A 12,575-nucleotide genomic window follows, 5' to 3' on the forward strand; every position below is an offset into this window, starting at 1 on the left:
TCACCCCCTAGCTAAATAAACACTCCTCACACAACCACCCTGTCACCCCCTAGCTAAATAAACACTCCTCACACAACCACCCTGTCACCCCCTAGCTAAATAAACACTCCTCACACAACCACCCTGTCACACCCTAGCTAAATAAACACTCCTCACACAACCACCCTGTCACCCCCTAGCTAAATAAACACTCCTCACACAACCACCCTGTCACCCCCTAGCTAAATAAACACTCCTCACACAACCACCCTGTCACCCCCTAGCTAAATAAACACTCCTCACACAACCACCCTTGATCAGATCAGCCGGGGTTGTGAAAATATCACGACAGCGTCAGAGATAGATGGATTCAGATCTATCAATATCACTAATGAATCCCACAGTGAGGAGACAGACTGAGGAACTAATGAATCCAGCAGTGAGAAGACAGACTGAGGAACTAATGAATCCAGCAGTGAGAAGACAGACTGAGAAACTAATGAATCCAGCAGTGAGAAGACAGACTGAGAAACTACTGAATCCAGCAGTGAGAAGACAGACTGAGAAACTAATGAATCCAGCAGTGAGAAGACAGACTGAGAAACTAATGAATCCAGCAGTGAGGAGACAGACTGAGGAACTAATGAATCCAGCAGTGAGAAGACAGACTGAGGAACTAATGAATCCAGCAGTGAGAAGACAGACTGAGAAACTAATGAATCCAGCAGTGAGAAGACAGACTGAGAAACTACTGAATCCAGCAGTGAGAAGACAGACTGAGAAACTAATGAATCCAGCAGTGAGAAGACAGACTGAGGAACTAATGAATCCAGTAGTGAGAAGACAGACTGAGAAACTAATGAATCCAGTAGTGAGAAGACAGACTGAGAAACTAATGAATCCAGCAGTGAGAAGACAGACTGAGAAACTAATGAATCCAGCAGTGAGGAGACAGACTGAGAAACGAATGAATCCCACAGTGAGAAGACAGACTGAGAAACTAATGAATCCCACAGTGAGAAGACAAACTGAGAAACTAATGAATCCCACAGTGAGAAGACAGACTGAGAAAGTGAGGTCACATTTCCCAGAATGCTTTGAGAAGTGTTGTCATAAATCAATCAGTATGTTTCTTTGCATCTCCATTCAGTAACTTTCTCAAGTAGGAAGTAAAGAGAATAAAAATACATTTCTCAACTCCTCCAATCCTCTCTCACCTTCTCAGAACGGGTCTGGAGGGGGGTCGCAGAAAGATTCATTGAGATTGAGCCCTGTGTCTATAAACTAATCAGAGGTATGTGTGAATGGTATGGGGGGGGAAATCAGACCAGGAGAATAGCCTCATCAATGTGATTAACAACAGTTAGAGGAATCAGAGAATTAAATGGTACCATTTCATGCTAATGCTACCAAAGCGTCAGCAACCGTAATCAAATATTTAAAACTGTGAGTGAAACCATTAGTCTTTCACAAGGCTTTCTAAAACGATCTAATCTACCATCCAACTCATCAGTGATTAGTCTGGTTATGAGAGAGAGGGAGAGAGAGAGAGAGAGAGAGAGAGAGAGAGAGAGAGAGAGAGAGGGAGAGAGAGGGTGGGGGAGAGAGAGAGAGAGATTAAATTAAATTCTATAACCACCTAAAAGGAAGCGATTCCCAAACCTTCCACAACAAAGCCATCACCTACAGAGATGAACCTGGAGAAGAGTCCCCTAAGCAAGCTGGTCCTGGGGCTCTGTTCACAAACACACCCTACAGAGCCCCATGACAGCAGCACAATTAGACCCAACCAAATCATGAGAAAACAAAAAGATAATTACTTGACACATTGGAAAGAATTAACAAAAAAAACAGAACAAACTAGAATACTATTTGGCCCTAAACAGAGAGTACACAGCGGCAGAATACCTGACCACTGTGACTGACCCAAAATTAAGGAAAGCTTTGACTATGTACAGACTCAGTGAGCATAGCCTTGCTATTGAGAAAGGCCGCCGTAGGCAGACATGGCTCTCAAGAAGACAGGCTGTGTGCTCACTGCCCACAAAAACCCTCCGTCTCTCAGGACTCAACCTCCGTTCAGACCTGACCAATGGCTGTTACATCAACCCCCCATTTCCCCTTCTTTCAGACCTGACCAATGGCTGTTACATCAACCCCCCATTTCCCCTTCTTTCAGACCTGACCAATGGCTGTTACATCAACCCCCCATTTCCCCTTCTTTCAGACCTGACCAATGGCTGTTACATCAACCCCCCATTTCCCCTTCTTTCAGACCTGACCAATGGCTGTTACATCAACCCCCATTTCCCCTTCTTTCAGACCTGACCAATGGCTGTTACATCAACCCCCCATTTCCCCTTCTTTCAGACCTGACCAATGGCTGTTACATCAACCCCCCATTTCCCCTTCTTTCAGACCTGACCAATGGCTGTTACATCAAAGCCTGAGTACCACTCTTCATATTTTCAATCATGGTGGTGACTGCATCATGTTATGGGTATGCTTGTCATTGATAAAAAATAAATAATAGAGCTGAGCACAGGCAGGATAATAACCGAAACACAAATATACGTTGGAGTTTCTTCCCAAGGCGATATTGAATGATACGTTCTTCACTCGATCTCATGTTTGTTAATTTATACACAGAGGTTAAGGTGTCAGTCTAGACGGTTATCTTTCCCCCATTCATTCTCCATGCTGGTAAATTGTCCATTTGTCATGTCCTCTCATCGTGATATACATATGGGTCCTGCCTGCCTATCGGGTTGTTCCTAAACAATGTATGGTCCTAGGGACCTACCACCTGGGAGGGTCAGGGGGAGATTAGAGGGGTGACCCACCCCCTGTGAGAGGTCGTGGAGGGGTCACCCCTGTGAGAGGTCGTGGAGGGGTCACCCCTGTGAGAGGTCGTGGGGCGGTCACCCTGTGAGGGGTCTCCCCTGTGAGAGGTCGTGGAGGGGTCATCCCTGTGAGGGGTCATGGGGGTCACCCCTGTAGAGGGGTCATCCCTGTGAGGGGTAGTGACTCCAGAACAACCAATACATCAAGAATGTTATATCCTGTATCCCACAGCCTTTCTCCTCGCTGCCCCAGACCCCTTCCCATGACCTGGCTGAATTAACCCACCAAACATTAAGTTAAACCAGGAATATGTCACTCATTTTGACGTTTTTGCAGAGGACATCTTAGTTGTGCATTTTTACATCTAACTTAGATGTTTGGTGCAGTATTTCTCAAGTGAAAACATTTGCATGAAAATTATTAACAAATTATTAACAAATTAACAAACACTTAATTGAAGAATCCCCACTGTTGACCAATATTAGCCCATTAGGGGGTCTGAGTCACTGGTGCTCTTCCATGCCGTCCCTAGGAAGCGTCACTTGAGTGGGTTGAGTCACTGACGTGGTCTTTCTGTCTGGGTTGGCGCCCCCCTTGGGTTGTGCCGTGGCGGAGATCTTTGTGGGCTATACTCGGCCTTGTCTCAAAATGGTAAGTTGGTGGTTGAAGATATCCCTCTAGTGGGGTGGGGGCTGTGCTTTGGCAAAGTGGGTGGGGTTATATCCTTCCTGTTTGGCCCTGTCCGGGGGTGTCATCGGATGGGGCCACAGTGTCTCCTGACCCCTCCTGTCTCAGCCTCCAGTATTTATGCTGCAGTAGTTCATGTGTCGGGGGCTGGGTCAGATTGTTATATCTGGAGTACTTACATTTACATTTACATTTAAGTCATTTAGCAGACGCTCTTCTCCTGTCCAATTCGGTGTCCTAGGACCATGCCCCAGGACTACCTGACATGATGACTCCTTGCTGTCCCCAGTCCACCTGGCCGTGCTGCTGCTCCAGTTTCAACTGTTCTGCCTTATTATTATTCGACCATGCTGGTCATTTATGAACATTTGAACATCTTGGCCATGTTCTGTTATAATCTCCACCCGGCACAGCCAGAAGAGGACTGGCCACCCACATAGCCTGGCCACCCCACATAGCCTGGTTCCTCTCTAGGTTTCTTCCTAGGTTATGGCCTTTCTAGGGAGTTTTCCTAGCCACCGTGCTTCTACACCTGCATTGCTTGCTGTTTTGGGGTTTTAGGCTGGGTTTCTGTACAGCACTTAGAGATATCAGCTGATGTAAGAAGGGCTATATAAATAAATTTGATTGAAATTTGATTGAATGATCATCGAAGGGGCGTAGACTTCGACTTCAGAGAAAAAAATGTTGAGTGCAGCCAAACAAACCATCGTCTAAATGTCAAAATAACACACTTCCCTGTGTCCTCCCACACCTCTGACCCCTGACCCCTTTCATTTAGTTCCAGGTTTCCCTGTGACCACACCACTGCTGTAGGCCTAATGCTGTTTCATGCTGTGGTGACTGTCATATCGCCTAAATTAGTTCACAAAGCAGAACGTCAAATCGGTTGGCATACTGAAGTGCACTACACAGGGAATAGGGTGCCATTGGGGACGCTAAATAGGGAATAGGGTGCCAATTGGGACACTATATAGGGAACAGGGTATCATTTGGGACACAGCCTCAGTGTTGTGGAGGCACACAGATCTGGAATCAGTTTGATTGTGCTTTTATCTTAACTTAAAGGGGCTCCTCAAGGTTATCAACACCCAAAACTATCTCCCTATCACCACTATGATACATACTGGATTTAAGAGCTGAGGAGTTGACCTCTATCTCTCCTCCTCTGATTGGCTGGAAGACGGAGACCTCGGCGTCATAGGGGTCTTGGCTGGTTCTTCCTGTTACTCCTGCTCTGGGACTCACAGCTCCTCTCCGCTGGGCCTCCTGCTCCTCATAGACGGCCATCAGCTAAACAGAGAGATATGGATGGAGATTGAGAGAGAGAGAGAGAGAGAGAGAAGAGGAGAGGAGAGGAGAGAGGGAGAGGAGGAGAGGAGAGAGAGAGAGAGAGAGAGGAGGGAGGGAGAGGAGGAGAGGGAGAGAGGAGAAAGGAGGAGAGGAGAAAGGAGGGAGAGGAGAGAGGAGAAAGGAGGAGAGGAGAGAGGAGAAAGGAGAAAGGAGAGAGGAGAAAGGAGGAGAGAGGAGGAGAGAGGAGAAAGGAGGAGAGGAGATGGGGAAAGGAGGAGAGAGGAGAAAGGAGGAGAGAGAGAGAGGAGAAAGGAGGAGAGGAGAAAGGAGGAGAGGAGAGAGGGAAAGGAAGGAGGAGAGGAGAGAGGAGAAAGGAGGGAGGAGAGAGAGGAGAAAGGAGGAGAGAGGAGGGAGAGGAGAAAGGAGGAGAGAGGAGAAAGGAGGAGAGTAGGAGAGAGAAGAAAGGAAAAAGGAGGAGAGAGAGGAGAAAGGAGGGAGAGAGGAGGAGAGAGGAGAAAGGAGGAGAGGAGGAGAGAGGAGAAAGGAGGAGAGAGGAGAAAGGAGGAGAGAGGAGGAGAGAGAGCTTTTTTTATTTCACACTGCTCATCAAAAGTCAGAAAATCACAGGAAATGCAATAGATGATGGTGACAGAGGTTTGAGCATTACAGTAGCTGTGATTTAAATAGAGACAACTAGCCAATCATGTCTTCAGACTACAGTAGCTGTGATTTAAATAGAGACAACTAGCCAATCATGTCTTCAGACTACAGTAGCTGTGATTTAAATAGAGACAACTAGCCAATCATGTCTTCAGACTACAGTAGCTGTGATTTAAATAGAGACAACTAGCCAATCATGTCTTCAGACTACAGTAGCTGTGATTTAAATAGAGACAACTAGCCAATCATGTCTTCAGACTACAGTAGCTGTGATTTAAATAGAGACAACTAGCCAATCATGTCTTCAGACTACAGTAGCTGTGATTTAAATAGAGACAACTAGCCAATCATGTCTTCAGACTACAGTAGCTGTGATTTAAATAGAGACAACTAGCCAATCATGTCTTCAGACTACAGTAGCTGTGATTTAAATAGAGACAACAAGCCAATCATGTCTTCAGACTACAGTAGCTGTGATTTAAATAGAGACAACAAGCCAATCATGTCTTCAGACTACAGTAGCTGTGATTTATATAGGCCCCGAGACAACTAGCCAATCATGTCTTCAGAATACAGTAGCTGTGATATAAATAGGCCCCGAGACAACTAGCCAATCATGTCTTCAGACTACAGTAGCTGTGATTTAAATAGGCCCGAGACAACTAGCCAATCATGTCTTCAGACTACAGTAGCTGTGATTTAAATAGGCCCCGAGACAACTAGCCAATCATGTCTTCAGACTACAGTAGCTGTGATTTAAATAGGCCCGAGACAACTAGCCAATCATGTCTTCAGACTACAGTAGCTGTGATTTAAATAGGCCCGAGACAACTAGCCAATCATGTCTTCAGACTACAGTAGCTGTGATTTAAATAGAGACAACTAGCCAATCATGTCTTCAGACTACAGTAGCTGTGATTTAAATAGGCCTCGAGACAACTAGCCAATCATGTCTTCAGACTACAGTAGCTGTGATTTAAATAGGCCCCGAGACAACTAGCCAATCATGTCTTCAGACTACAGTAGCTGTGATTTAAATAGGCCCTGAGACAACTAGCCAATCATGTCTTCAGACTACAGTAGCTGTGATTTAAATAGAGACAACTAGCCAATCGTCTTCAGACTACAGTAGCTGTGATTTAAATAGGCCCTGAGACAACTAGCCAATCATGTCTTCAGACTACAGTTGTTATGTACTTGAGTGAAGACCCAAAGCGGTTTTAACAGAAAACAGAGTTCTTTAATGAAAAACAGGAATGGCATAAATCCTCTTCCAACGTAGTCAATGGAACAAAAGAACGTAGTATAATGCAGGATGCACCTGCCAGGCAGACTCCGACAGGATAGGACAAGGTGGAAGCAAACGGGACGACAGCTTGCTTCTGGCATCAAAAACACAAACAAGAATCAGACACTGAAAGTAGCAGGAACAGAGAGAGAAATAGAGACCTAATCAGAGGGGAAGAGAGAGAACAGGTGGGAAAGAGTGGATGAGCTAGTTAGGGGAGATGTAGAACAGCTGAAGAATGAGAGACAGAGAAGGTAACCTAAAAAGACCAGCAGAGAGAGACAGAGTGAAGAGAAAGGACAGGAACAGACATAACAAGACATGACAACAGTAGCTGTGATTTAAATAGAGACAACTAGCCAATCATGTCTTCAGACTACAGTAGCTGTGATTTAAATAGGCCCCGAGACAACTAGCCAATCATGTCTTCAGACTACAGTAGCTGTGATTTAAATAGAGACAACTAGCCAATCATGTCTTCAGACTACAGTAGCTGTGATTTAAATAGAGACAACTAGCCAATCATGTCTTCAGACTACAGTAGCTGTGATTTAAATAGAGACAACTAGCCAATCATGTCTTCAGACTACAGTAGCTGTGATTTAAATAGGCCCCGAGACAACTAGCCAATCATGTCTTCAGACTACAGTAGCTGTGATTTAAATAGAGACAACTAGCCAATCATGTCTTCAGACTACAGTAGCTGTGATTTAAATAGGCCCTGAGACAACTAGCCAATCATGTCTTCAGACTACAGTAGCTGTGATTTAAATAGAGACAACTAGCCAATCATGTCTTCAGACTACAGTAGCTGTGATTTAAATAGGCCCCGAGACAACTAGCCAATCATGTCTTCAGACTACAGTAGCTGTGATTTAAATAGAGAAACTAGCCAATCATGTCTTCAGACTACAGATACCATATGACAAGAAATGATGTTTTACTGACTTTTCATTTAAAGCTTCAAACGATTAGAAGAAGAAAAAGACTGGAGGTAGATGTGTTAGGCCTCTAAGGAAACAATCGGTCGTTGGAAGCTTGAATATGTACAGCTCCCCCAGCTACAGTAGAGACAGTGTAATCTGTACAGCTCCCCCAGCTACAGTAGAGACAGTGTAATCTGTACAGCTCCCCCAGCTACAGTAGAGACAGTGTAATCTGTACAGCTCCCCAGGCTCCCCCAGCTACAGTAGAGACAGTGTAATCTGTACAGCTCCCCCAGCTACAGTAGAGACAGTGTAATCTGTACAGCTCCCCGGCTACAGTAGAGACAGTGTAATCTCTACAGCTCCCCCAGCTACAGTAGAGACAGTGTAATCTCTACAGCTCCCCCAGCTACAGTAGAGACAGTGTAATCTCTACAGCTCCCCCAGCTACAGTAGAGACAGTGTAATCTGTACAGCTCCCCCAGGCTACAGTAGAGACAGTGTAATCTGTACAGCTCCCCCGGCTACAGTAGAGACAGTGTAATCTGTACAGCTCCCCCAGGCTCCCCCAGCTACAGTAGAGACAGTGTAATCTGTACAGCTCCCCAGGCTCCCCCAGCTACAGTAGAGACAGTGTAATCTGTACAGCTCCCCCAGCTACAGTAGAGACAGTGTAATCTGTACAGCTCCCCAGCTACAGTAGAGACAGTGTAATCTGTACAGCTCCCCAGGCTACAGTAGAGACAGTGTAATCTGTACAGCTCCCCAGGCTCCCCCAGCTACAGTAGAGACAGTGTAATCTGTACAGCTCACCCAGCTACAGTAGAGACAGTGTAATCTGTACAGCTCCCCCAGCTACAGTAGAGACAGTGTAATCTGTACAGCTCCCCGGCTACAGTAGAGACAGTGTAATCTCTACAGCTCTCCCAGCTACAGTAGAGACAGTGTAATCTGTACAGCTCCCCCAGCTACAGTAGAGACAGTGTAATCTGTACAGCTCCCCCAGCTACAGTAGAGACAGTGTAATCTGTACAGCTCCCCCAGCTACAGTAGAGACAGTGTAATCTGTACAGCTCCCCCAGCTACAGTAGAGACAGTGTAATCTGTACAGCTCCCCCAGCTACAGTAGAGACAGTGTAATCTGTGCAGCTCCCCCAGCTACAGTAGAGACAGTGTAATCTGTACAGCTCCCCCAGCTACAGTAGAGACAGTGTAATCTGTACAGCTCCCCAGGCTCCCCCAGCTACAGTAGAGACAGTGTAATCTGTACAGCTCCCCAGCTACAGTAGAGACAGTGTAATCTGTACAGCTCCCCCAGCTACAGTAGAGACAGTGTAATCTGTACAGTTCCCCCAGCTACAGTAGAGACAGTGTAATCTGTACAGCTCCCCCAGCTCCCCCAGCTACAGTAGAGACAGTGTAATCTGTACAGCTCCCCCAGCTACAGTAGAGACAGTGTAATCTGTACAGCTCCCCAGGCTCCCCCAGCTACAGTAGAGACAGTGTAATCTGTACAGCTCCCCCAGCTACAGTAGAGACAGTGTAATCTGTACAGCTCCCCCAGCTACAGTAGAGACAGTGTAATCTGTACAGCTCCCCCAGCTACAGTAGAGACAGTGTAATCTGTACAGCTCCCCCAGCTACAGTAGAGACAGTGTAATCTGTACAGCTCCCCCAGCTACAGTAGAGACAGTGTAATCTGTACAGCTCCCCAGGCTCCCCCAGCTACAGTAGAGACAGTGTAATCTGTACAGCTCCCCCAGCTACAGTAGAGACAGTGTAATCTGTACAGCTCCCCAGGCTCCCCCAGCTACAGTAGAGACAGTGTAATCTGTACAGCTCCCCAGCTACAGTAGAGACAGTGTAATCTGTACAGCTCCCCCAGCTACAGTAGAGACAGTGTAATCTGTACAGCTCCCCCAGCTACAGTAGAGACAGTGTAATCTGTACAGCTCCCCCAGCTACAGTAGAGACAGTGTAATCTGTACAGCTCCCCAGGCTCCCCCAGCTACAGTAGAGACAGTGTAATCTGTACAGCTCCCCCAGCTACAGTAGAGACAGTGTAATCTGTACAGCTCCCCCAGCTCCCCCAGCTACAGTAGAGACAGTGTAATCTGTACAGCTCCCCCAGCTACAGTAGAGACAGTGTAATCTGTACAGCTCCCCCAGCTACAGTAGAGACAGTGTAATCTGTACAGCTCCCCCAGCTCCCCCAGCTACAGTAGAGACAGTGTAATCTGTACAGCTCCCCAGGCTACAGTAGAGACAGTGTAATCTGTACAGCTCCCCGGCTACAGTAGAGACAGTGTAATCTGTACAGCTCCCCCAGCTCCCCCAGCTACAGTAGAGACAGTGTAATCTGTACAGCTCCCCCAGCTACAGTAGAGACAGTGTAATCTGTACAGCTCCCCCAGCTACAGTAGAGACAGTGTAATCTGTACAGCTCCCCCAGCTCCCCCAGCTACAGTAGAGACAGTGTAATCTGTACAGCTCCCCCAGCTACAGTAGAGACAGTGTAATCTGTACAGCTCCCCCAGCTCCCCCAGCTACAGTAGAGACAGTGTAATCTGTACAGCTCCCCCAGCTACAGTAGAGACAGTGTAATCTGTACAGCTCCCCCAGCTCCCCCAGCTACAGTAGAGACAGTGTAATCTGTACAGCTCCCCCAGCTACAGTAGAGACAGTGTAATCTGTACAGCTCCCCCAGCTCCCCCGGCTACAGTAGAGACAGTGTAATCTGTACAGCTCCCCCAGCTCCCCCAGCTACAGTAGAGACAGTGTAATCTGTACAGCTCCCCAGGCTCCCCCAGCTACAGTAGAGACAGTGTACTCTGTACAGCTCCCCCAGTTAAATCAACTTGGATTTGCTACGCCATTAAAGTATCAAAACTGTGTTTACCTTGTGGATCAGGACACTATAGAGAACATCCAAGGAGCCCAGCATGTTGATTTACAGACAGTTGTCCAATCCAGTCAGCTGTCTGTGTGAGTGGCTCTGTTATATATTCACCTCTACCTCCTCCGCCTAGTGACCAGACCACTGACTCCGCAGTTAGTTACAGTTAACACCACGACACCACTGTTCTAGGGACCTCTAGGTCAGGTACAGTGTGTGTGTGTGTGTGTGTGTGTGTGTGTGTGTGTGTGTGTGTGTGTGTGTGTGTGTGTGTGTGTGTGTGTGTGTGTGTGTGTGTGTGTGTGTGTGTGTGTGTGTGTGTGTGTGTGTGTGTGTACGTGTGTGTGTGTGTGTGTGTGCGCGCGTGCGTGCGTGTGCGTGTGTGTGTATGGGGGGGTGCTCTAAAATGCACCCTATTCCCTAATAGTGCACTACTTTAGACCAGGGCCAATATGGGTTCCATTCGGGACACGGCCTGTGTTTGTGTTCTAGGGGCATCCAGGCTCCATGTGAGGGGTGGGGCCCGCTGAATAGAGGGACCACAGTGTTTGTACATCTATACACACAGCACACAGAAAGAGGATTTTACCAGCAAAGGCAGAGGCTTCCTGCAAGCACTGGCACGTAAACACACACACACACACACACACACACACCCAGCCCAAACCCACATGCAGGTATAAACCTACAAATCAACAAAACATTACATACAGAGAGAACTGGGGAGCAAGTCACCATGGCCAATATACACCACAGCCCAGAGCCTACCAACATACACCACAGCCCAGAGCCTACCAACATACACCACAGCCCAGAGCCTACCAATATACACCACAGTCCAGAGCCTACCAATAAACCAGAGCAATATCGTATCTTAGACTACTTAATTTGTAAGTCGCTCTGGATAAGAGCGTCTGCTAAATGACTTAAATGTAAATGTAAATGTACTTCGAGCCCGTCCCACAGACATCACCTTCCTATACCGCAATCCATCCCACCGTCACCCCCCCCTCCTCTACACCAGGCACAGCCGAGCCCTGTCCAAGTACCCCTGTCTAACTCTCCTCCATCTTTCCTCCCCTTCTCTGGCTGGGGCATGATCAATGTGAAAGGCTGATTCATTGTTGAAGAGCAGGAGACGACTCACTTCCTCCTTGCCAGCTGAGGGAGGAGGAGGGGGAGGAGGAGGAGGGGGTGGAGGGAGGGAGAGGAGGAGGGGGGAGGAGGGAGAAGAGGAGGAGGAGGGGGGGTGGAGGGGGTGGGGGGAGGGAGAGGAGGAGGGGGAGGAGGAGGGAGAAGAGGAGGAGGAGGGGGGTGGAGCAGGAGGAGGAGGGAGGAGGAGGGGGGGAGGAGGAGGTGGAGGAGGAAGGGGGGAGGGTGGAAGAGGAGGTGGAGGAGGGAGAGGAGGAGGAGGAGGAAGGGGGGAGGGTGGAAGAGGAGGAGGGAGAGGGTGGAAGAGGAGGAGGAGGGAGGGAGAGGAGGAGGAGGGGGAGGAGTAGGGGGAGGGAGGGTGGAGGAGGAGGAGGAGGAGAAGGAGGAAGGGGGGAGGGTGGAAGAGGAGGAGGAGGAGGGAGAGGAGGAGGAGGAGGAAGGGGGGGAGGGTGGAAGAGGAGGAGGAGGGAGGGAGAGGGTGGAAGAGGAGGAGGAGGGGAGGGAGAGGAGGGAGGGGGAGGAGGCGGGGGGGGAGGGTGGAGGAGGAGGAGGAGGGAGAGGAGGAGGGGGAGAAGAGGAGGAGGAGGAGGAGGAGGAGGGAGAAGAGGAGGAGGTGTCGTGGTACACAACAAATGTCATCAATCTGCACTGGCAGAGAAGAGAGGGTTGGGTGGGTGTGTTCTCTCATAACGGTGGTCCTCCCAGTAAGCATTCATCCGTCTTTGTCGAGCCCAGGGACATGATCCCCGTTCCCTCTCACTATTTCAACGTCACCTTTCCTCCCTGAGAACAACAACACATTAGGATGCAGAATGACACAAACTATACCTTAATACTAGGGCTAGGTGAC

At 48.2% G+C, this 12,575-nt stretch overlaps 1 protein-coding gene across 1 annotated transcript in view; it reads right to left on the reverse strand.

Annotated features, from left to right (window-relative positions):
- Window positions 1–12,575, reverse strand: part of LOC135531554 (partitioning defective 3 homolog B-like) — a gene marked incomplete at both ends in the record, with an annotated part of 94,368 nt that overhangs the window by 28,818 nt on the left and 52,975 nt on the right. Inside the window, one exon of the mRNA XM_064959564.1 lies at window positions 4,638–4,803. Coding sequence (XP_064815636.1) covers window positions 4,638–4,803 — 166 coding nt within the window. The remainder of the gene's footprint in view (window positions 1–4,637; window positions 4,804–12,575) is intronic.

Source organism: Oncorhynchus masou, unplaced genomic scaffold (assembly GCF_036934945.1).
Source record: "Oncorhynchus masou masou isolate Uvic2021 unplaced genomic scaffold, UVic_Omas_1.1 unplaced_scaffold_1643, whole genome shotgun sequence".
NCBI lineage: Eukaryota > Metazoa > Chordata > Actinopteri > Salmoniformes > Salmonidae > Oncorhynchus > Oncorhynchus masou.